The 26382-nt window shown below is 45.5% G+C and overlaps 1 protein-coding gene across 1 annotated transcript in view; it reads right to left on the bottom strand.

The window, feature by feature from the left end:
- Window positions 1-26382, bottom strand: part of LOC139265678 (uncharacterized) — a 187037-nt gene that overhangs the window by 139009 nt on the left and 21646 nt on the right. The window contains exons 2-3 of the mRNA XM_070882902.1: window positions 24429-24536; window positions 7452-7646 (exon numbers count right to left, since the gene is read on the bottom strand). Coding sequence (XP_070739003.1) covers window positions 7452-7646; window positions 24429-24480 — 247 coding nt within the window. The 5' untranslated portion in view covers window positions 24481-24536. The remainder of the gene's footprint in view (window positions 1-7451; window positions 7647-24428; window positions 24537-26382) is intronic.

The following is a 26382-nucleotide window of genomic DNA, read 5'->3' as shown; positions in this document are numbered from 1 at the left end:
ACCGCCAGACAGAAGAGGAGGACTAGGCAGGTAATGCAAGAGACTCCCCAGTCCATCTCATTCTCCAACCGGTATTCTCTTCTGAGTACTGGTGGGGGCGATGGTGCCTCTGGGGAGTGCTGCCAGAGCAAAGTCTACGGCAGCACAGATAGTTCAGCTACAAAGGGGTGTAGGAAGAAGACTGGAAGAGCTATAGTGGTAGGGGATTCAATAGTATGGTAGCAGACAGGCGTTTCTGCAGCCACAGACATGACTCCAGGATGATATGTTGCCTCCCTGGTGCCACGGTCAAGGATGTCACCGAGCGGCTGCAGAGCATCCTGGGGGGAGAGGGTGAACAGCCAGAGGTCGTAGAAACATAGAAACATAGAAAGTTACAGCGCAGAAGGAGGCCATTCCGGCCCATCGTGTCCGCGACGGCTGACAAACAGCCACACGGCCCTTGGTCAGCAGCCCTAAAGATTACATATAAACCTATGAACAATGAGGAAAGGCAAAGAGCACCCAGCCCAACCAATCCGCCTCACCACAACTGCGACATCCCTTATACCAAAACATTCTACAATCCACCCCAACCGGAGCCATGCGATCTTCTGGGTGAGGCAAAAACCAGATTAAAAACCCAGGCCAAATTAGGGAGAGAAAAATCTGGAAAAATTCCTCTCCGACCCATCCAGGCAATCGAAACTAGTCCAGGAGATCACCCTGTAGGTCGTAGTCTATATCGGTACCGATGACATAGGTAGAAAGAGAGATGAAGTCCTGCAGGCAGAGTTTAGGGAGCTAGGAGAGAGATTAAAAAGCAGGGCCTCAAAAGGTAGTAATCTCCGGATTACTCCCGGTGCCACTAGCTAGTGAGTACAGAAATAGGAGGACAGAGCAGATGAATGCGTGGCTGGAGAGATGGTGCAGGAGGGAGGGCTTTAGATTTCTGAGGCATTGGTACCACTTCTGGGGAGGTGGGACCTGTACAAGCCGGACAGGTTGTGCCTCAACAGAGCCGGGACCAATATCCTCGTGGGGGAGTGGGGGGCAGGGGAGGTTGCTAGTGCTGTTGGGGAGGATTTAAACTAGCTTGGCAGACTGATAGGAACCTGAGAATAGATTCAGGAGGGAGGGAAATAAAGCTGGAATTGGAAAGCAAAAATGTAGAACGTGAATTTGAAGGACAGAGGAAACAAGGACTAGAAAGTAGTCAATAGGGAGGTCTGGCTGTACTAAATGGTATATACTTCAATGCAAGGAGTATAGCGAATAAGGCAGATGAGCTGAGAGCATAGGTAGACACTTGGGAGTATGATATTGTAGCTATTACAGAGGCATGGCTAAAAGAGGGGCAGGTATGGCAGCTCAACATTCCTAGTTACAGGATTTTCAGACAGGATAGAGAGGGGGGTAAAAATGGAGGGGGGAGTCACGGGATTGATTAAATAAACTATTACAGCTGTGAGGAGGGACGATATGTTAGAGGGATCATCAAACGAGGCTATATGGGTTGAACTGAAAAACAAAAACGGGGCGATCTGCTGGGCATGTACTATAGACTCCCAAACAGTGAGAGGGAGATGGAAGAGCAAATATGTCGACAAATTTCCGAGAAGTGCAAAAACCATAGGGCAGTAATAGTAGGGGATTTCAACTATCCTAATATTAACTGAGAAAAAATTAGTCTGAAGGGTATAGAGGGTGCAGAATTCCTAAAATATATTCAAGAGAACTTTTTTAGCCAGTATGTAGAAAGCCCAACACAGAGGGGCCGGTTCTGGACTTAGTTTTAGGGAATGAAGCTGGGCATCAGTGGGAAAGCATTTAGGTACTCGTGACCATAATTCAGTTAGATTTAAGGTAGTTATGGAAAAGAACAAGGATAGACCAGGAATAAAAGTTCTAAATTTGGAAAAAGCCAACTTTGCTAAGCTGAAAGGTGATTCAGCCAGAGTGGACTGGAAACAGCTACTTGTCAGAGCAGTGGGAGGCATTCAAGGAGGAGATCTGGAGGGTTCTGGCCAAATATGTGCCCTTTAAAAAAAAAAGGGTGGGACTAACAAATCTACAGCCCCCTGGATGTCGAGGGACATAGAGGTTAGGATAAAGAAAAAAAGGGAGGCTTATATCAGATAGCGAGGGTTAAATACTGCAGAACCTCTAGGGGTGTATAGAAAGTCCAGGGGTGAAATTAAAAAGATTATTAGGAAAGCAAGGAGAGAGCATGAAAAATTTTTGGTAAGTAAAATCAAGGAAAACCCAAAGATGTTTTATAAATATATTAAGAGCAAGAGGATAACTAAAGAAAGGGTAGGGCCTATTAGAGACCATAGGGTAATCTGTGTGTGGAGGTGGAAGATGTAGGTATGGTTCTTAATACGTTACGTCTATTTTCAAAAAAGAGAAGGCCGATGCAGACACTGCTATCGAGGAGGAGGAGTGTGAAATATTCGATGAAATAAACATAATAAGAGAGGAGATATTAAGGGGTTTAGCAGCTTTAAAAGTGGATAAGTCCCCAGGCCCGGATGAAATGTATCTCAGGCCGTTAAGCGAATCAAAGCAAAAGAGGAAATAGCAGAGGCTTTGACTATCATTTTCCAATCCTCAGAGGACTGGAGGACTGCTAATGCCATACCTTGGTTTAAGAAGGGAGAAAGAGATAGACCAAGTAACTACAGGCCAGTCAACCTAACCTCAGTGGTGGGAAAATTATTAGAAAAGATCATGAAGGAGATGAGACAGGAATAATAAATGATCTCCCAGTAAAAGATCCTCTCGGAATGAGTGATCACAGTATGGTTGAATTTGTAATACAGATTGAGGGTGAAGAAGTAGTGTCTCAAACGAGCGTACTATGCTTAAACAAAGGGGACTACAGTGGGATGAGGGCAGAATTAGCTAAAGTAGACTGGGAACACAGACCAAACGGTGGCACAATTGAGGAACAGTGGAGGACTTTTAAGGAGCTCTTTCATAGTGCTCAACAAAAATATATTCCAGTGAAAAAGAAGGGCGGTAAGAGAAGGGATAACCAGCCGTGGATAACCAAGGAAATAAAGGAGAGTATCAAATTAAAAACCAATGCATATAAGGTGGCCAAGGTTAGTGGGAAACTAGAAGATTGGGAAAATTTTAAACGCCAGCAAAGAATGACTAAGAAAGCAATAAAGAAAGGAAAGATAGATTACGAAAGTAAACTTGCGCAAAACATAAAAACAGATAGTAAAAGCTTTTACGGAAATATAAACCGGAAAAGAGTGACTAAAGTAAATGTTGGTTCCTTAGAAGATGAGAAGGGGAATTTAATAATGGGAAATGTGCAAATGGCTGAGACCTTAAACAATTATTTTGCTTCAGTCTTCACAGTGGAAGACATAAAAACCATGCCAAAAATTGCTGGTCACGGGAATGTGGGAAGGGAGAACCTTGAGACAATCACTATCACTAGGGGGGTAGTGCTGGACAGGCTAATGGATCTCAAGGTAGACAAGTCCCCTGGTCCGGATGAAATGCATCCCAGGGTATTAAAAGAGATGGCGGAAGTTATAGCAGATGCATTCGTTATAATCTACCAAAATTCTCTGGACTCTGGGGAGGTACCATCGGATTGGAAAGCAGCTAATGGAACGCCTCTGTTTAAAAAAGGGGGCAGACAAAAGGCAGGTAACTATAGGCCAGTTAGTTCAACATCTGTAGTGGGGAAAATGCTTGAAGCTATCATTAAGGAAAAAATAGCGGGACATCTAGATAGGAATAGTGCAATCAAGCAGACGCAACATGGATTCATGAAGGGGAAATCATGTTTAACTAATTTACTGGAATTCTTTGAGGATATAATGAGCATGGTGGATAGAGGTGTACCGATGGATGTGGTGTATTTAGATTTCCAAAAGGCATTCGATAAGGTGCCACACAAAAGGTTACTGTAGAAGATAAAGGTATGCGGAGTCAGAGGAAATGTATTAGCATGGATTGAGAATTGGCTGGCTAACAGAAAGCAGAGAGTCGGGATAAATGGGTCCTTTTCGGGTTGGAAATCGGTGGTTAGTGGTGTGCCACAGGGATCGGTGCTGGGACCACAACTGTATATAGATGACCTGGAAGAGGGGACAGAGTGTAGTGTAACAAAATTTGCAGATGACACAAAGATTAGTGGGAAAGCGGGTTGTGTAGAGGACACAGAGAAGCTGCAAAGAGATTTGGATAGGTTAAGTGAATGGGCTAAAGTTTGGCAGATGGAATACAATGTCGGAAAATGTGAGGTCATCCACCTTGGAAAAAAAAACAGTAAAAGGGAATATTATTTGAATGGGGAGAAATTACAACATGCTGCGGTGCAGAGGGACCTGGGGGTCCTTGTGCATGAAACTCTTTTAGAGTCTACCTGCAAAACATAAAACATGTATCCGTGCCACCCGACCTGGATGACACACACGAGACATTTACAAGGCCCTTTTTTTTTTGTGGTTTTTTTTTTGGGCACTAAAATCAAATTTTTCCTTTTTCCAGTGCCCCCTATAAAAGGAGAGGGGGACACTAAAAGTACCGGCAATTAAAACAAATTAAACTTTAAAACGTAAAATCAAATTAAAATTTGGTTGCCGGGCGTGATGATGCACTCCAGTCCCTCCGGTGCCCACCTCTCGCGGAAGGCCGCGAGCGTACCGGTGGACACCGCGTGCTCCATCTCCAAGGACACCCTGGACCGGATGTAAGAGCGGAAGAGAGGCAGGCAGTCAGGTTGAACGACCCCCTCGACCGCCCGCTGCCTGGACCGGCTGATGGCACCCTTGGCCGTGCCCAGGAGCAGTCCTACGAGGAGGCCTTCGGACCTACCCGCTCCCCTCCGCACAGGGTGCCCAAAGATCAGGAGAGTGGGACTGAAGTGCAGCCAGAATTTCAGGAGCAGCCCCTTCAAATAATAAAACAGGGGCTGCAACCTTGTGCATTCCATAAAAAACATGGAACACGGACTCCTCCAGACCGCAGAAATTGCAGGCGGCCTGGGAGTCCGTGAACCAGCTTAAAAATTTGTTGCACGGCACTGCTCCGTGCACCACCCTCCAGGCCAAGTCCCCGATGAATAGTGGGAGGACCCCTGCGTAGAGTGCCCTCCATCGGGGACCCCCGCCTCCTCCGGACGGCAAGATGGTACGCCATGGCGTGTCCGGACGGCCGGCGAGGATGGCAAAGTTGAGGGTGTGCAGGAGCAGCCCGTACAGGAAACCCCTCCGCGCGGAACTGAAAGGCACGGAGGGGATTTTCCTTGTGCATGAATCCCAAAAAGTTAGTTTGCAGGTGCAGCAGGTAATCAGGAAGGCGAATGGAATGTTGGCCTTCATTGTGAGAGGGATGGAGTACAAAAGCAGGGAGGTCCTGCTGCAACTGTACAGGGTATTGGTGAGGCTGCACCTGGAGTACTGCGTGTAGTTTTGGTCACCTTACTTAAGGAAGGATATACTAGCCTTGGAGGGGGTACAGAGACGATTCACTAGGCTGATTCCAGAGATGAGGGGGTTACCTTATGATGATAGATTGAGTAGACTGGGTCTTTACTCGTTGGAGTTCAGAAGGATGAGGGGTGATCTTATAGAAACATTTAAAATAATGAAAGGGATAGACAAGATAGAGGCAGGGAGGTTGTTTCCACTGGTCAGGGAGACTAGAACTAGGGGGCACAGCCTCAAAATACAGGGGAGCCAATTTAAAACCGAGTTGAGAAGGAATTTCTTCTCCCAGAGGGTTGTGAATCTGTGGAATTCTCTGCCCAAGGAAGCAGTTGAGGCTAGCTCATTGAATGCATTCAAGTCACAGATAGATAGATTTTTAACCAATAAGGGAATTAAGGGTTATGGGGAGAGGGCGGGTAAGTGGAGCTGAGTCCACGGCCAGATCAGCCATGATCTTGTTGAATGGCGGAGCAGGCTCGAGGGGCTAGATGGCCTACTCCTGTTCCTAATTCTTATGTTCTTATGTAGGACAGGATATATCCTCATTTAGAAAGACATGGATTAATCAAGGACAGTCAGCACAGGTTTGTTAAGGGAAGGTCATGTCTGACTAAATTGATTGAATTTTTCGAGGAGGTAACCAGGAAGGTTGATGAGGGCAGTGTTTATGATGTAGTGTATATGGACTTTACCAAAGCTTTTGATAAGGTCCCACATGGCAGACTGGTCACGAAAGTAAAAGCCCATGGGATCCAGGGCAAAGTTGGATCCAAAATTGGCTCAGAGGCAGGAAGCAAAGGGTAATGGTTGATGGGTGGTTGTGTGACTGGAAGGATGTTTCTCGTGGGGTTCCGCAGGGCTCAGTACTAGGTTCCTTGCTTTTTGAGGTTATACATTAATGATCTAGACTTGAATATACGTGGTATGATTAAGAAGTTTGCAGATGATACTGGAATTGGCTGTGTATTTATAATGAAGAAGAAAGCTGCGGACTGCAGGAAAATATCAATCAACTGGTCAGGTGAGCAAATGGAATTTAATCTGGAGAAGTGTGAGGTAATGCATTTGGGAAGGGCTAACAAGGAAAGGAAATACACATTAAATGTAGAACACTGAGAAGTGTAGAGGAACAAAGGGACCGTGGAGTGCATGGCCACAGATCCTTGAAGGTAGCAAGCCAGGTAGATAAGGTGGTTAAGAAGGCATACGGAATGCTCGTCTTTATTAGCTGAGGCACAGAATACAAGAGCAGGGGGGTTATGCTTGAACTGTACAAAACACTGGTTAGGCCACAGCTAGAGTACTGTGTGCAGTTCTGGTCATCGCAGGAAGGTTGTGATTGCACTGGAGAGGGTACAGAGGAGATTTACGAAGATGTTGCCGGGAGTGGAGAATCTTAGCTATGAGGACAGATTGTATAGGCTGGATTTGTTTACCTTGGAACAGAGGAGGCTAAGGGGAGACCTCATTGAGGTGTATAAAATTATGAGGGGCCTAGATATCGTGGATAGAAAGGGCCTCTTTTCCTTAGCAGAGGGGTCAACAACCAGAAGGCATAAATTTAAAGTAATTGGTAGAAGATTTAGACAGGATTTGAGGGGAAATTTCTTCACGCAGAGGGTTGTGGGGGTCTGGAACTCACTGCCTAAAAGGGTGGTAGAGGCAGAAACCCTCACCACATTTAAAAAGTATTTGAATGTGCACTTGAAGTAACCTGATGGATTACGGACCTAGAGCTGGAAAGTGAGATTAGGCTGGATAGACTCTTGTTGGCTGGCACGGACACGATGGGCCGAAATGGCCTCCTTCCGTGCTGTAAACATCTATGATTTATGCTTCTATGGTAACAGATGGGCGACTCACTCCACCAGATTAGTGCCCAGGCAGTGAAGGCGAAAATTGACCTCATTGCTCCTTTGAGATATGTCTTTTAGTTTTGTTATTTCTTTTCTACTTTCAAGTCTCTAACAATCTTTCAAAAATACCTGTATAAGTATAGTAAAGTGAACTTACTCTGATCAGATTTTTCATCAATGTTAGTGTTTCTAACAGCACATGATGAGTAATGGTCAAATTTCTCCTTCATGTCTGGTATACTTCCAGGCAGATCAACACTTTCAGTCATACAATCTTCCAACTCAGAAATACTTTTAGATCTGTGAACAGTTACTGGACAACCCGGCACTGGAGCATTTCTCTCCCAGGCATCTGCAAGTAAAGACACTTTAGTGAGTAAATTACACGTATTTTTTCTCAAACTATCTACGGTATTATCCATTCTGTTATATCTATTAATGTTCTGATGAAACTATTCTGATAAATGTTCCTGTACTTGTACCATATTTCCTATATGTTTTCTAAATGTTTGATGAAATGTCTTATAAGACAAAACAGGACAGAAATTCAGGAGCACCCATTTTCATCCAAATTCAGAGCTGCAGTACGACTGACTCTCAGTGTAATATATGTAACTGAGCTCACTGGGAACTCAGCAAGTAGGTCGTGGGAAGGGACAAAATGCATTCGGGAATTCGGGGGGATTGATTTTAAGGCAGAAAACCGGCATAAACGGTTTCTTGCCCATTTTTCTGCCAATAAAAGTTACTTGCACTGATTATACCCTGAAGGTAAACAGACAATAGTGTGGGCTTTCTAGACCATTGTGAATTAGTCTGTAGCATGTCTAAATCCAGTGGCCAGATTTTCGGCTTTTAGGGTTTTTCGGCGAAAACGGTAGTGATACGTGAAAATTACCATTTTCGCTGCACTACTCTTTTTAGGTCGAACTTTAGGCCTTTGGGGTCTGCGCCAGGGTTGGTAAAGAAAGCATTCCACAATTATTCTCGGTCCAAAACACAAGTTTCAGCAACTTTAGTCCGGGGTCGTTTACGCTGTGAGAGAGGCCTTGGGAGGGCGGGGCGGGGGTGGGGGGGGGGGGAGGAGCGGAAACTTTCCAAAAACATTTATGACAGGTTTGACCTGTCGCTATTCTGGGCACGGCGTACGGGTCGGGAGAGTGCCGAAACTCGATGCAAACGCAATCGGAGTCGTTGCACATTGGCGCACTTCTTCCCAGCGTTACGTGGAAGCGCCACCGCAAACACGTACCTGAGGATCTTACCTAAACTTTGCGACCAGGTTTTCACCACGGAGGGCCAAATCGCTGTGAAAACCCGCTCAGAAAACCTCTTGAAAATCATGACCTTTGTCTTTTTTGCAAAGGAGAAACATAGCCACAACCAGGGGGAAAGGACTACCACAAGTGGAGGAATGGGTAGCATCAGGCCCCTCAGTTGGCATGTGGAAGAAGCTGGGCAGATACACTGGCGAGGTGGTGAGAGACGGAGAGGTTGATGAACATCAGTCAAGTTCATGCTGGTAATGGGATGAAGCACTTGCACAACTGTGAGCTTTAGATGTCTGCAGATATGCTGATGATTAGAAAGGCTGCATATTATTGTTAACTCACATCTTCTCATTCACAAAGCAGCGAACACCTTCCCAAAATTAATGTCATTTTTCTTTTCTTTTACAGATGCTGACCACTTACAGAAAGGAAAGCATCTGACAAGGAGCCTGGCATCTCCAGAGGGACCCTTCCTCCACCTGATTCAGCCATGCTGTCATAGCACCTTACTTTGTCAAGCATCACTCCATATAAACCCACTCGGAATGAGGGCATTATTAAGACAGCAGGTATATCGCTGGGTGAATCACAAAGCACCCATGAGCAGGAGGAGCTGGAAGGAAATGATGAGGAAACAGCTGACTCTCCCTGGAGGAGGCAAGTGGAGCTGTCCTTCACTGTGGGACAAAAGGATCAAGATTTTAGGGTCCCAATCTTTAAAAGTTCTATCATTCATAAACATAGATCTCATGTACAAGCAGTGGAGACAGTCTCCTCTTATGTGGTGCAGATGGTGGAACAATATAGTCCACAACTCATACTTGTAACACAATGCAGGCTGTATGCCTTGATATGAGGAATACCCTCGTGACTGTGGCAGTCCAGGCGAGCATAACAACAGAAGAACATAAGAAATAGGAGCAGGAGTAGGCCATATGGCCCCTCGAGCCTGCTCCGCCATTTAATACGATCATGGCTGATCTGATCATGGACTCAGGTCCACTTCCCTGCCCGCTCCCCTTATTCCCTTATTCCCTTATTGGTTAAGAAACTGTCTATCTCTGTCTTAAATTTATTCAATATCCCGGCTTCCACAGCTCTCTGAGGCAGCGAATTCCACAGATTTACAATCCTTTGAGAGAAGAATTCCTCCTCATCTCAGTTTTAAATGGGCAGCCCCTTATTCTAAGATTATGCCCCTAATTCTAGTCTCCCCTATCAGTGGAAACATGTTCTCTGCATCCACATAAGAACATAAGAACATAAGAAATAGGAGCAGGAGTAGACATACGGTCCCTTGAGCCTGCTCCGCCATTTAATAAGATCATGGCTGATCTGATCATGGACTCAGCTTCACTTACCCATCTGCTCCCCATAACCCCTTACCCACTTATCGTTTATGAAACTGTCTATTTCTGTCTTAAATTTATTCAGCTTCCACAGCTCTCTGAGGCAGCGAATTCCACAGATTAACAACCCTCTCAGAGAAGAAATTTCTCCTCATCTGTGTTTTAAATGGGCGGCCCCTTATTCTAAGATCATGCCCTCTAGCTCTAGTCTCCCCCACCAGTGGAAACATCCTCTCTGCATCCACCTTGTCAAGCCCCCTCATAATCTTGTACGTTTCGCTGTACTGTGGCACTTTGCAATCTTGCTCCATTTAAATAGTAACTTGCTCGATTTTTTCTGCCAAAGTGTGTGACCTCGCACTTTCCAACATTATACTCCATCTGCCAAATTTTTGCCCACTCACTTGGCCTGTCTATATCCTTTTGCAGATTTTTTGTGTCCTCCTCAGACATTGCTTTTCCTCCCATCTTTGTATCCTCAGCAAACTTGGCTACGTTACACTCAGTTCCTTCTTCCAAGTCAGTAATATAGATTGTAAATAGTTGAGGTCCCAGCACTGATCCCTGCGGCACCCCACTAGTTACTGGTTGCCAACCAGAGAATGAACCATTTATCCCGACTCTCTGTTTTCTGTTAGTTAGCCAATCCTCTATCCATGCTAATATATTACCCCCAACCCCGTGAACTTTTATCTTGTGCAATATCCTTTTATGTGGCACCTTGTCAAATGCCTTCTGGAAGTCCAAATACACCACATCCACTGATTCCCCTTTATCCAAGACATGAGGGCATCTGTCACTTCCAGAATGGCACCACGGAGGGCCAAATCGCTGTGAAAACCCGCTCAGAAAACCTCTTGAAAATCATGACCTTTGTCTTTTTTGCAAAGGAGAAACATAGCCACAACCAGGGGGAAAGGACTACCACAAGTGGAGGAATGGGTAGCATCAGGCCCCTCAGTTGGCATGTGGAAGAAGCTGGGCAGATACACTGGCGAGGTGGTGAGAGACGGAGAGGTTGATGAACATCAGTCAAGTTCATGCTGGTAATGGGATGAAGCACTTGCACAACTGTGAGCTTTAGATGTCTGCAGATATGCTGATGATTAGAAAGGCTGCATATTATTGTTAACTCACATCTTCTCATTCACAAAGCAGCGAACACCTTCCCAAAATTAATGTCATTTTTCTTTTCTTTTACAGATGCTGACCACTTACAGAAAGGAAAGCATCTGACAAGGAGCCTGGCATCTCCAGAGGGACCCTTCCTCCACCTGATTCAGCCATGCTGTCATAGCACCTTACTTTGTCAAGCATCACTCCATATAAACCCACTCGGAATGAGGGCATTATTAAGACAGCAGGTATATCGCTGGGTGAATCACAAAGCACCCATGAGCAGGAGGAGCTGGAAGGAAATGATGAGGAAACAGCTGACTCTCCCTGGAGGAGGCAAGTGGAGCTGTCCTTCACTGTGGGACAAAAGGATCAAGATTTTAGGGTCCCAATCTTTAAAAGTTCTATCATTCATAAACATAGATCTCATGTACAAGCAGTGGAGACAGTCTCCTCTTATGTGGTGCAGATGGTGGAACAATATAGTCCACAACTCATACTTGTAACACAATGCAGGCTGTATGCCTTGATATGAGGAATACCCTCGTGACTGTGGCAGTCCAGGCGAGCATAACAACAGAAGAACATAAGAAATAGGAGCAGGAGTAGGCCATATGGCCCCTCGAGCCTGCTCCGCCATTTAATACGATCATGGCTGATCTGATCATGGACTCAGGTCCACTTCCCTGCCCGCTCCCCTTATTCCCTTATTCCCTTATTGGTTAAGAAACTGTCTATCTCTGTCTTAAATTTATTCAATATCCCGGCTTCCACAGCTCTCTGAGGCAGCGAATTCCACAGATTTACAATCCTTTGAGAGAAGAATTCCTCCTCATCTCAGTTTTAAATGGGCAGCCCCTTATTCTAAGATTATGCCCCTAATTCTAGTCTCCCCTATCAGTGGAAACATGTTCTCTGCATCCACATAAGAACATAAGAACATAAGAAATAGGAGCAGGAGTAGACATACGGTCCCTTGAGCCTGCTCCGCCATTTAATAAGATCATGGCTGATCTGATCATGGACTCAGCTTCACTTACCCATCTGCTCCCCATAACCCCTTACCCACTTATCGTTTATGAAACTGTCTATTTCTGTCTTAAATTTATTCAGCTTCCACAGCTCTCTGAGGCAGCGAATTCCACAGATTAACAACCCTCTCAGAGAAGAAATTTCTCCTCATCTGTGTTTTAAATGGGCGGCCCCTTATTCTAAGATCATGCCCTCTAGCTCTAGTCTCCCCCACCAGTGGAAACATCCTCTCTGCATCCACCTTGTCAAGCCCCCTCATAATCTTGTACGTTTCGCTGTACTGTGGCACTTTGCAATCTTGCTCCATTTAAATAGTAACTTGCTCGATTTTTTCTGCCAAAGTGTGTGACCTCGCACTTTCCAACATTATACTCCATCTGCCAAATTTTTGCCCACTCACTTGGCCTGTCTATATCCTTTTGCAGATTTTTTGTGTCCTCCTCAGACATTGCTTTTCCTCCCATCTTTGTATCCTCAGCAAACTTGGCTACGTTACACTCAGTTCCTTCTTCCAAGTCAGTAATATAGATTGTAAATAGTTGAGGTCCCAGCACTGATCCCTGCGGCACCCCACTAGTTACTGGTTGCCAACCAGAGAATGAACCATTTATCCCGACTCTCTGTTTTCTGTTAGTTAGCCAATCCTCTATCCATGCTAATATATTACCCCCAACCCCGTGAACTTTTATCTTGTGCAATATCCTTTTATGTGGCACCTTGTCAAATGCCTTCTGGAAGTCCAAATACACCACATCCACTGATTCCCCTTTATCCAAGACATGAGGGCATCTGTCACTTCCAGAATGGCAGCAATGACTGCTTGCATAGATGACCTAAACAGTACCCGAGTTTTGGACTTTTAGGAATTAGTTGGGATGATTCAAACTCTTCTCATATTGAACATTAAGTCTAACTGAGTCCGGGCCCAGCATTCATAAGCTGCAAGAAAGGTTCACAGAGGTTGCTGTTTGTCATGGCAGGGATAATGTGCCAGCATCAATATAGCCCATGCCAATACTAGCACAGGGGGGAGCTTTTGGTCTTGGCCTGGTAGGCAATTGATGGAGAAGCATCATGACAGGAAGCAAATCCTTCAAGGATATTGGTTTCACTGAAATGTCAAGGGCTCATCTGAGGTCATTAAACTTCTTTGGGCACTGGAACCACGTCCTGGGGGCGACACGGCTGGAAGCCCTGTCCCCAAGGGCTCTATCATTACAATCCCAGCCACAAACCTCAAACCTCCGATACTGAGATAGCACCACATAGGAATAAGAGGTAAGGGGAGTGAGTGAAAAGTGCTTTCGGCAGAAGAAGTAGTCATGGTGATAAGAGGCAGCTGCAGTCGTGAGACACAATGAAGGAACAAGATGATAGTAAACAGGTACATTTCTGGTAATTTGGTGTGTTTGTATATTTTTTTCAGGGAGACTTTCTGTTAGAAACATAGAAACATAGAAAATAGGTGCAGGAGCAGGCCATTCAGCCCTTCTAGCCTGCACCGCCATTCAATGAGTTCATGGCTGAACATGAAACTTCAGTACCCCCTTCCTGCTTTCACGCCATACCCCTTGATCCCCGAGTAGTAAGGACTTCATCTAACTCCCTTTTGAATATATTTAGTGAATTGGCCTCAACTACTTTCTGTGGTAGAGAATTCCACAGGTTCACCATTCTCTGGGTGAAGAAGTTTCTCCTCATCTCAGTCCTAAATGGCTTACCCCTTATCCTCAGACTGTGACCCCTGGTTCTGGACTTCCCCAACATTGGGAACATTCTTCCTGCATCCAACCTGTCCAAACCCGTCAGAATTTTAAACGTTTCTATGAGGTCCCCTCTCACTCTTCTGAACTCCAGTGAATACAAGCCCAGTTGATCCAGTCTTTCTTGATAGGTCAATCCCACCATCCCGGGAATCAGTCTGGTGAATCGTTGCTGCACTCCCTCAATAGCAAGAATGTCCTTCCTCAAGTTAGGAGACCAAAACTGTACACAATACTCCAGGTGTGGCCTCACCAAGGCCCTGTACAACTGTAGCAACACCTCCCTGCCCCTGTACTCAAATCCCCTCGCTACGAAGGCCAACATGCCATTTGCTTTCTTAGCCGCCTGCTGTACCTGCATGCCAACCTTCAATGACTGATGTACCATGACACCCAGGTCTCGTTGCACCTTCCCTTTTCCTAATCTGTCACCATTCAGATAATAGTCTGTCTCTCTGTTATTACCACCAAAGTGGATAACCTCACATTTATCCACATTATACTTCATCTGCCACTCATTTGCCCACTCACCTAACCTATCCAAGTCACTCTGCAGCCTCATAGCATCCTCCTCGCAGCTCACACTGCCACCCAACTTAGTGCCATAATGTACAATGTAAACAGCTGGGGCCCCAGCACAGAACCTTGCGGTACCCCACTAGTCACTGCCTGCCATTCTGAAAAGTACCCATTTACTCCTACTCTTTGCTTCCTGTCTGACAACCAGTTCTCAATCCACGTCAGCACACTACCCCCAATCCCATGTGCTTTAACTTTGCACATTAATCTCTTGTGTGGGACCTTGTCGAAAGCCTTCTGAAAGTCCAAATATACCACATCAACTGGTTCTCCTTTGTCCACTTTACTGGAAACATCCTCAAAAAATTCCAGAAGATTTGTCAAGCATGATCTCCCTTTCACAAATCCATGCTGACTTGGACCTATCATGTCACCATTTTCCAAATGCGCTGCTATGACATCCTTAATAATTGATTCCATCATTTTACCCACTACTGAGGTCAGGCTGACCGGTCTATAATTCCCTGCTTTCTCTCCCTCCTTTTTTAAAAAGTGGGGTTACATTGGCTACCCTCCACTCGATAGGAACTGATCCAGAGTCAATGGAATGTTGGAAAATGACTGTCAATGCATCCGCTATTTCCAAGGCCACCTCCTTAAGTACTCTGGGATGCAGTCCATCAGGCCCTGGGGATTTATCGGCCTTCAATCCCATCAATTTCCCCAACACAATTTCCCGACTAATAAAGATTTCCCTCAGTTCCTCCTCCTTACTAGACCCTCTGACCCCTTTTATATCCGGAAGGTTGTTTGTGTCCTCCTTAGTGAATACTGAACCAAAGTACTTGTTCAATTGATCTGCCATTTCTTTGTTCCCCGTTATGACTTCCCCTGATTCTGACTGCAGGGGACCTACGTTTGTCTTTACTAACCTTTTTCTCTTTACATACCTATAGAAACTTTTGCAATCCGCCTTAATGTTCCCTGCAAGCTTCTTCTCGTACTCCATTTTCCCTGCCCTAATCAAACCCTTTGTCCTCCTCTGCTGAGTTCTAAATTTCTCCCAGTCCCCAGGTTCGCTGCTATTTCTGGCCAATTTGTATGCCACTTCCTTGGCTTTAATACTATCCCTGATTTCCCTAGATAGCCACGGTTGAGCCACCTTCCCTTTTTTATTTTTACGCCAGACAGGAATGTACAACTGTTGTAATTCATCCATGCGGTCTCTAAATGTCTGCCATTGCCCATCCACAGTCAACCCCTTAAGTATCATTCGCCAATCTATCTTAGCCAATTCACGCCTCATACCTTCAAAGTTACCCTTCTTTAAGTTCTGGACCATGGTCTCTGAATTAACTGTTTCATTCTCCATCCTAATGCAGAATTCCACCATATTATGGTCACTCTTCCCCAAGGGGCCTCGCACAATGAGATTGCTAATTAATCCTCTCTCATTACACAACACCCAGTCTAAGATGGCCTCCCCCCTAGTTGGTTCCTCGACATATTGGTCTAGAAAACCATCCCTTATGCACTCCATGAAATCCTCCTCCACCGTATTGCTTCCAGTTTGGCTAGTCCAATCTATGTGCATATTAAAGTCACCCATTATAACTGCTGCACCTTTATTGCATACACTCCTAATTTCCTGTTTGATGCCCTCCCCAACATCACTACTACTGTTTGGAGGTCTGTACACAACTCCCACTAACGTTTTTTGCCCTTTAGTGTTCTGCAGCTCTACCCATATAGATTCCACATCATCCAAGCTAATGTCTTTCCTAACTATTGCATTAATCTCCTCTTTAACCAGCAATGCTAGCCCACCTCCTTTTCCTTTTATTCTAGCCTTCCTGAATGTTGAATACCCCTGGATGTTGAGTTCCCAGCCCTGATCATCATGGAGCCACGTCTCCGTAATCCCAATCACATCATGTTAGCTGTCTTCTATGATGAATAATATTTGTAGCTGTCCTCTCCCAGAGAGGATATTAGGCAGCCGAAATTGCTCACTACACAAAGTGAGTCGCACCTACCATTTGTGATGTGTTCCGTCCACCCCAATTCATGGGGCGGACAATCCGGAGAAATTCAGCACTTTGTGGGTTTTTTTGGAACGGGGCGGAAGTGGCCTCATCATTGGGACGGTAGTGCAGTTGGGTTGGAGTAGCCACCACTAGTGGGGCGAAATTGGGGGGTGTCAGAGTGGCCGACGCTACAAGTCATCAGCACTGCGCTGATGACATTATCGCACTGGTGCTTCACAATGTTCCTCCCTTTAGTTAAAGAGGAGGATCACTACACACTCTGCAGCCACTTTAGTGGCCAAAATTGAGCCACCAGGGAGGAAACCGCGGGCATTATTGTCGGCCCAACCTGGCAGTTGGCCGACAAAAGAAAATAACGTGGAGTCGCCGGCAGCATCACCTCCCCTTTAAGGGTGGCCGAAAGGGTACCAACAGCAAAAGGCGGCGCCGCTCCTGTGGGGCAATTTCCCGCCGGGCAATTTAGGGAAAGGGTTGCCGCTGGTCAGTAAGGGGTCGGCGCATGCACGCCGCAGCAGGAAAACGGGCGGGGTGGTCCCCTGCACTGTTCCAAAACTGAGGAACGGCAACATCTAAAATTGCGGCCCCTCCACGGAGACTCGACGGCTAGTCCACACCGACCCGTGACTACCACTTTCAGGCGGCCATGGGCCTTATAGAAAAGGCCAATTTTGGCTCCTAGTGGTTTTACAGAATAACTGAATGATTATCTGATAGCAAAGCATGGAATTATTAAGGGCTGTCTGTGTCATGCAGACGGAGGGCACCCTTTTTACACTCTAGCGTTTCTTTGTCATGATCAGCATCCTCTTCCTTTTCAACTTCTATGCTTGGCAAACACACTCCTTTTGTAATAACAAAATGATGGGGCATACAGCAAGCCACTACAATTGTGGAAACCACTGCTGAACTATAATGCAAGGCTTCCCCTGACCTGTCCATGCACAAGAAACAAGGGGCTAGACTTTCCACTTTGTGGCTAAGGCCGGAAAAAATGGGCCTTGGTCGAGCGCTGCGGGACCTATCGCCCGTACTGATCGCCGGCTCAAGGCCCATTTTTTTTTTGTGATTTTCCACTCGGCCTTAGCCCAGTGATATCAAATGGGCGATGTGATTTCTCGGCGATCTCATGATCGCCCAAAGAAAACAGAAGTGAATGAAAAAAAAGCTTCCCCAGCAACGCATTACTGCGCATGTGCAGGTTGATTTTATTTTCAGGTTGATGCTCCTTCCCGTGTTTTGAGAGGTCAAAGGTCTTCACACATGCTCAGAAGCTCTGTGTGTGTCTGGGTGAGAGAGAGAGAGGAGAAAGGAAGCAGGTTATCTAGTGCGATTGAAAATACAAATAAATTTAAAAGATGGAGGGAGGTGTAGGAAAGAGAAGGGCCAAACCCTTCAGCGACGAGGCAAATGAAACCCTGGTGAATTGTGTAAGCACAAGGTGGGAGAATCTGACACAGGGTGGGCATGGGAAACCTCCACCCCATGCATATCGGAGGATTTGGGCAGAGATTGCCGACATGCAAATGAAGCCCGGACACCGGACCAGTGCCGGAAAAGATGGAGCAGTCTACTGGCAGCTGCAAGAGTAAGTTGAAATTTAAATTAGAAATCATCCATATTTATTATTTAACGTTGTATGGAAAATCTAATTAGAATCTGCAATGTTATATCGTAATCTTTAAGCATGACTAAGTAACTAAATTAGGATTAAATTATGATTACATTTATGTACCGTAACATAAATTTTAATGTTACAGTATGAAATATCTTCATATGCAATGTATTGCAAACTTCAAATTGAACTTACAAATATGTCAGTCCTAAATGTTTATTGCCAAATCCATTTGCTTATGCTGTGCAGTGTTATCTTATCCATTACAGAAGAAGATTTCCATCAACCAGGGGGGGCAATGCGTACGAGGAGCTTGCAGTGGCCTTGGTGGGGCCAGAAAACCGTTCGGTTACAACCCTGTGGTGTGGCCGAACCCACCCTAGAATCACGTGAGTAAAGAGAACTGTGCATTGTGCAATGTTTGAATCAATAGTAAATATTTGTTACGCGAGTAATCCTATGCAATGATACTTTAATTTGATATGAAATTGAGTTATACTACTGAGATGTACTATTGATGGGGCCCCAGCTGTTTACACTGTACATTAATGATTTAGACGAGGGGATTAAATGTAGTACCTCCAAATTTGCGGATGACACTAAGTTGGGTGGCAGTGTGAGCTGTGAGAAGGATGCTATGAGGCTGCAGAACGACTTGGATAGGTTAGGTGAGTGGGCAAATGCATGGCAGATGAAGTATAATGTGGATAAATGTGAGGTTATCCACTTTGGTGGTAAAAACAGAGAGACAGACTATTATTTGAATGGTGACAGATTAGGAAAAGGGGAGGTGCAACGAGACCTGGGTGTCATGGTACATCAGTCATTGAAGGTTGGCATACAGGTACAGCAGACGGTTAAGAAAGCAATTGGCATGTTGGCCTTCATAGCGAGGGGATTTGAGTACAGGGGCAGGGAGGTGTTGCTACAGTTGTACAGGGCCTTGGTGAGGCCACACCTGGAGTATTGTGTACAGTTTTGGTCTCCTAACTTGAGGAAGGACATTCTTGCTATTGAGGGAGTGCAGCGAAGGTTCACCAGACTGATTCCCGGGATGGCGGGACTGACATCAAAAAAAGACTGGATCAACTGGGCTTGTATTCACTGGAGTTCAGAAGAATGAAAGGGGACCTCATAGAAACGTTTAAAATTCTGACGGGTTTAGACAGGTTAGATGCAGGAAGAATGTTCCCAATGTTGGGGAAGTCCAGAACCAGGGGTCACAGTCTAAGGATAAGGGGTAAGCCATTTAGGACCAAGATGAGGAGAAACTTCTTCACCCAGAGAGTGGTGAACCTGTGGAATTCTCTACCACAGAAAGTTGTTGAGGCCAATTCACTAAATATATTCAAAAAGGAGTTAGATGAAGTCCTTACTTCTAGGAGGATCAAGGGGTATGGCGAGAAAGCAGGAATGGGGTACTGAAGTTGCATGTTCAGCCATGAACTCATTGAATGGCGGTGCAGGCTAGAAGGGCCGAAAGGCCTACTCCTGCACCTATTTTCTATGTTTTCATGATCTTCAGATGAGGTCATGTTAGGCCTGGTGACCGCTTGTGCATATGGGCTAATGGTAATGTTTTGAGTTCTTAATTGAGATGAATTGATTTGCATTGTTAAACGTTGTTTATAACTTCCATTTGTCTTTCAAAGGTCAACAAGTACTGATGGAGTCAACGGATACGTCCACTAACCAATCAGGAAACTCCCAGGAGGAGGAGCCAGTGCAGATTCCTGCTGCGGCTGTGCGTGAGGAGGAGGAGGAGGAGGAAGAAGAACAGGAGATTTTTTTTGTGGGGGGGGGAACAACCTGTGGCCATCTCTTTTGAGACAGGTGAGGCACCGGGACCAAGCGGTGTGCAGGTGGTGACGCCAAGGCCGTGATATTGCAGACGCTGACCCCACGGCGGTCCGGTCAGCGTGATATGCACTCGCCTGCCACAGAGGACCAGACGGAGAGCTTACTTTCCCTGTGCAGGGAGACGGTCGTGATCAGTCGCGACCTTATCCAGGGGTTCGCGGTTTCTCAGACAATTGGAGCCAGTTCTCCACAACCTGAAGCGAGTTCTGCTCGCGCTTCTCCAGCTGGTCTTCTGAGCAGTCACAGACTGCCCGGGAGACGTTGGAGGCGATCAGGGAGCAGACAGCCGCAACAAATGCCCTCCGGCACATGTTGCTGGCTGGACACGGCGCTGCACCCCAAGGTGTCGTGTCTGCTCGCAGCGAGACCCCAAGCACACAAGCGAGTACGGAGGACACAGTTCCTCCTGACTCAGAAGTAGAGCCTGAGGCGTCTGCTTCCGCTTCGTTACCTCCACCACGGCAGGAAGTCTTGCCGTCGCACTCTGCACGACCTGCGGAGACCAAAACGGGCGGATGGGATGCGAACAAGGGGTGGGACAGGATCTGGAGGGAAATGTGGCCGCAAGTAGGGAGAGGGGAGTGCTTCTCAAAAGTTCATTTATTTTAAAATATCACTTGTTATTATCACTTTATTATTCTCTTGTTATTGTTACTTTATTATTATTGTTACTAAATTGGCCACTTGTATTCAATAGTTAAATGTTCACTTGTTATCATTACTTAACTGTTCTCTTGCCAATCTTTCTGAAATGGTCACTTGTTATCGTTACTGAAATGGTCACTTGTTAGCATGACTTAAATGGTCACTTATTGTCATGACTGAAATGGTCATTTGTTATCATGACTTAAATGGTCACCTGTTATCCTGATAAAATGGTCACTTGTTATCATAACTGAAATGGTCACTTGTTAGCATCACTGAAATGGTCACTTGTTATCATGACTGAGATGGTCATTTGTTATCATGATTAAAATGGTCACTTGTTTTCATGACTGAAATGGTCACTTGTTGTCATGACTAAAACAGTCATTTGTTATTATTACTTAAATGGCCACTTGTTCTTTAAAATGTTCAATTTCTTCTTCTTCTAACGTTTTGGGGATTTTGAGGGAAGGGTGGATTGGTGCGGGAGGTAGGGGGTTGGAGGGAGGGTGTCGTTCATTAGTTCTTTAAAAAATTAATGTTTCTCAATAAAAAAAAATGTTTCTACAACTTTTGTACCTTCTCTCTTACTTACATAAGTTTTACAACGTACAATTTTTCATGCATATTTGTTTGTTTATTCTGTTTCTCCACGGAAATGAAACTTTTGTTTAAACGTAACTGTAATTGAATGTTTGAATATCAACAATAATAGTTCATGTGAAGCTAACATTAAAGAGATGCTGACGCAAAAGCTTAGCGGCCGTGTAACTGCCATTGGCTACTGGTCTTCGGGAAAGGTGTGGTGGTACCGGTGCTAGATCGCCAGGCTGATTAAGCTCCCCTATGTTCTCAATAAACTCTTGGTCTGTGCCTCCCTGGTCATTGGAAAGCTTTCCATCCTGCGAGCGTAAAGGGCTTCAGTCACCTGTCAAATACAGCAGTGTGTAGCGTGCTGAGAGATATGGCAGATGTCGCCAGCTGGTGCCTGAAAAGATCCCGATGCGTAGAAGGCTAGGGCAGCAGTAACCTTCACCTCAACGGACAGTACGGTTCTGATGGTGCTGGAAGGCTGCAGATCATCCTTGGCAAGTTGACATATCTCATCCATGACCTCCTTCCGGAATCGCAGCCTCCTAAGACAAGCATTTTCAGACAAGTTCAGGTAGGATTGCTTCTCCAAGTACCTTCGTTGGCTGTACGGTCTCCTCCTGTGTCTTCGTCTCCGTCTACGCATTACTGTGCCACCTCTTTGATTGATCCTTTCAGTAACAAGTGTGTGAGCAGTTGCAATTAAAGGCAGGGAAAGCATCGGCACCATAATCACTATCAATATCAATAATTACTTTCACTGATTTTAATAATCTCTGCACTCTATACTCTCTAATCACTGTAGTCTGCCCTTTCTGTAGTCTCTAAGCTGTAAACCAGTCAGTTTGATATCATTAAATAACTTCATTATGTAGAAGCTATTCACTAAATAATTCCAATATATGAGATCTATTTAGCAAAATAAGTTGATAATACCTATTTATATTCCCTGTCCCAAATTTATGAGTACAATTTGCTTCAATTTTACTCTCTAAATAACTCAGAATTAATTCTCCACCCTTCCTCAGAAGCTAAAAATGGCGTCCGTAGTGTCCATTTCCCTCTCTCAGGTCCTGAAAAAGCAAATATTTTTGAGCACTCTTTTGGGCCTTGCATCGGCCCAGCGAAGTGCATGATAGGTGCTGAAACTTGGGATGGGCCTTGTATGGGCGATCATTTGGGCGATCATCTCGGCGCTCAAAGTGGAAACTTGTGGGCCTATTTTTCCGGCGATGTTTTGGGCCTAGTTTCCACTTTTTGCTCAAAATGGGCGATAGAGGTCTGTTTTGGGAGATAGATGGGCCTTAGATGGGCGATGTGAAGTGGAAAGTCTAGTCCAAGAATTCCAATGGTCTGTTCCTCAGGAATTACTGTTAACGCCCAAGTCATTGAGCTTGTTTTCAGCCTCTGATCTTGGATTCCAAAAGAGTGGTCATCAGCCAAGGTTGAACTGGGTAACCCTGTACAATCAGCTACCCTGTCATGTTGCTGTGGCTGAGAAGTGCAGATATCCTGCATTACCTGAAAATAAAAGAATCATGGCTACTCCCTGGGTATCAGGCATTGACATACTTAATGAGGTGGTTAGCAGCACTCACTATCTTGACATTCCTGCTGATGGTGCTTTCAGATGGGGTTTTCATAGACACATGGGTGGCATCAATGTTACCCTGCATTTTTGGAAATCCTGCATATTTGGAAACAACTAGGAAGAAGTTAATGGCTCTCTCCATACATTGATGGATCCATGTGAAACTAAATTAACTCTAAGGTATACCGTAACAGGCACCTGTGATGTGTCCAATGCAGCAACTAGAGGCCACCTGGAAGCATCCAGATGCATTTTTCACCATCACAGCCACAGACAAGGCAGTCCTACAATAGAAAATAACTGAAAGTCAGGTTTCAACAACTAGCATATGTCTGATGGTGTCTGAGGAGGCGGCAGCCCTCCCAGACTTTGTTTTACAGGAAAAATGCAGATAGGGAGACTAGAACTAGAGGGCATGATCTTAGAATAAGGGGCCATCCATTTATAGCAGAAATTTCTTCTCTCAGAGGGCTGTAAATCTGTGGAATTCGCTGCCTCAGAGAACTGTGGAAGCTGGGACACTGAATAAATTTAAGATAGAAATAGACAGTTTCTTAAACGATAAGGGGATAAGGGGGGTTATGGGGAGCGGGCAAGGAAGTGGAGCTGAGTCCATGATCAGATCAGCCAAGATCTTATTGAATGGTGGAGCAGGCTCGAGGACCATATGGCCTACTCCTGTTCCTATTTCTTATGTTCTTATGTCTCCATCGTCTGCAGATGCCGTAGAGTGAAGTATCTTTAAATGCTCAGTAACTGTGGCTTCAAAGTAGTGAAAGTGACAAGCAGCCAAAATAGTGTCGAAAAATTTCCCTCCTGTGTGACCATTCAACTTCATAATCTCTTTCATGATCTGCTCCTTCATGTTGCTTTGTGAGGCACCATACTTTTGCAGTGGTGGTAATACTCAGGAGTGGTAAGTGGGCAGAAATGCAGAGATATCTGAGGAGTACTTGGCCATGCCCCCTGCTTCATTTACCTGGGGTGGGACACATTTCTAGCGAGCAGATTAGGTTCACAGTGGGATCAGGGGAGGGAAATTGCAGTCCCTATTTTTAGGGACAGAGGGTTTTACTGCCCCTTTTTACATGCCAAACTGCTAGATGACTGCTTGAGAATCGAGCATATTTCTTCAGGAAAATTCAGGTCAAGGTCTCTCAAGTTTAGAATTGCATTTTGTACTGTCACTGTTAGAGCTAGGCCTGAATTTTAATCAGTTGGTGGGTTGGGAGTGTGAGTGGGGGCGGCGGGGGGGAAGCTGGGAAGTGGTCAGGAAACCCGGGAAAACAGGTTTCCCACAGATCTTTCCGAATTTAATGGCAGACCCTGGTTTGCATTGTAAACCTCCATTTCCCACCCGAAGTAGCCAGATCGACAGGCTGGCTGACTGGGATAGGTCTGCGCCACTGGGCCATAGAGAGGGAAGGAGGGAGGGATCGGGTAGAGTCAGGGGGGTGTTCGGGGGCTGGAGGAGGATCGGGGGGGGGGGAAAGAGTATCGGGGCTGAAGCATCAGTGGGAAAGCATTGGGGCATTGGTTGGGAGGAGAGTAGCATCGGAGCATCCGGCGGCAGGGAAGCATCAGAGCCGGGGCATCGGAGGTGGGGACGTAGTCCGGGAATGCGATCGAAGGCCTTGTGGTGGGTCATAAATGCTGGTGGTAAGAGGAGGAAATTTGCAGCCATTCTTCCAGTGTGCAATAAAAATAAGTTCATCTTGTGTTATAAATGTCTCTTACCTATTTGCACAGGGTTTTCAGATGTCGGAGACACAGTGGTTTTCTTCCGCATCCAAAACCTTGGAGACAGTGGTATATGCTCACCAGAAGATGTGCTCGGGTAAACGTCTGCATATAAAGCACAAATATTAAAATGAAAAGGTTGATTCACATCTCAGCTTTTGCTGTTTGTGCCTGGTTTGATTTCCCACCTACTCAGAATATCATGTAATAGAACTCTGGCAGGCTAGCTAAAACATATCGGTCTAAACATCAACTTATTTGACATTTTGCAAGTTTTCTATCCTCCTTTCCTGAAGGTATCATCTCATACTGGTTACAATGACATGCATATCAACACTCTTTGGGTACATTGGCCAAGTGACCATTCCTTTTGCGTGGGCTGAGACACTGAGCATCTGCAAACTGTTTTTTTTAGACTACTCAAAAAGAGCCCAGATGCAACATAGAAACCTCGAAATCCACAGCGCAGAAGGAGGCCATTGCGGCCCATTGTGTCCGCGCCAGCCGAAAAAGAGCCACACGGCCCTTGGTCAGCAGCCCTAAAGGTTTATACCTATGAACAATGACGGAAAGGCAAAGAACACCCAGCCCAACTAGTCTGTCTCACACAACTGCAACATCCCTTATACTGAAACATTCTACACTCCACCCCAACCGCAGCCATGTGATCTCCTGGGATAGGCAAAAACCAGATAAAAACCCAGGCCAATTTAGGGAGAAAAAATCTGGGAAAATTCCTCTCTGACCAATCTAGGCAATCGAAACTAGTCCAGGAGATCACCCTGGCCGTATTCTATTCCCTGCAGTACTTACCATTATATCTGCGCCGTCCAACAAAAGGTCATCCTGTCTAATCCCAATTACCAGCTCTAGGTCCGTAACCCTGCATTTTAAGTGCCCATCCAACCATCTCTTAAAAGTGGTGAGGGTTTCAGCATCCACCACTCTTCCAGGCAGCAAGATCCCCACAAGAAGCCCCCCCCCCTCAAATCCCCTCTAAACCTTCCACCAACCAACCTTAAAACTATGCCCCTCGTAATAGACCCCTCAACCAATGGAAATAGACTCTTACTATCCACTATGTCCAGGCCCCTCAATATTTTGTACACCTCAATGAGATCTCCTCTCAACCTCCTCTGTTCCAATGAGAACAAATCCAGCCTATCCAATCTGTCCTCATAACTAAAGATTCTCCATTCCAGGCAACATCCTAGTAAATCTCCTCTGCATCCTCTCAAGTGCAATCACGTCCTTCCTATAATACGACAACCAGAACTGCACGCAGTACTCCAGCTGAGCCTAACCAAAGTATTATACAATTTAAGCATTACCTCCTTGCTCTTATATTCTATGCCTCGGCCAATAAAGGCAAGCATTCTGTATGCCTTCTTACCACCTTATCCACCTGGCCTGCTACTTTCAGGGATCCGTGGACAAGCACTCCAAGGTCTCTTTGTTCATCTGCACTATTAAGTGGCCTACCACTTAATATGTATACCCTTTCCTTATTAGCCCTCCCAAAGTGCATCACCTCACACTTTTCATACTTCCATTTGCCACTGCTCTGCCCACCTGACCAGTAGATTGATATACTCCTGCCGCCCATGACTTTCTTCTTCATTATCAACCTCAAGGTTAAGAAAGCAAATGGCCTTCATAGCGAGGGGATTTGAATACAGGGGCAGGGAGGTGTTGCTACAGTTGTACAGGGCCTTGGTGAGGCCACACCTGGAGTATTGTGTACAGTTTTGGTCTCCTAACTTGAGGAAGGACATTCTTGCTATTGAGGGAGTGCAGCGAAGGTTCACCAGACTGATTCCCGGGATGGCGGGACTGACCTATCAAGAAAGATTGGATCAATTGGGCTTGTATTCACTGGAGTTCAGAAGAATGAGAGGGGACCTCATAGAAACGTTTAAAATTCTGACGGGTTTAGACAGGTTAGATGCAG

This window comes from Pristiophorus japonicus, chromosome 1, assembly GCF_044704955.1.
Source record: "Pristiophorus japonicus isolate sPriJap1 chromosome 1, sPriJap1.hap1, whole genome shotgun sequence".
Lineage (NCBI taxonomy): Eukaryota > Metazoa > Chordata > Chondrichthyes > Pristiophoridae > Pristiophorus > Pristiophorus japonicus.
The sequence above is the reverse complement of the archived record's forward strand: the minus strand, read 5'-3'. Positions and strand labels throughout refer to the sequence as shown.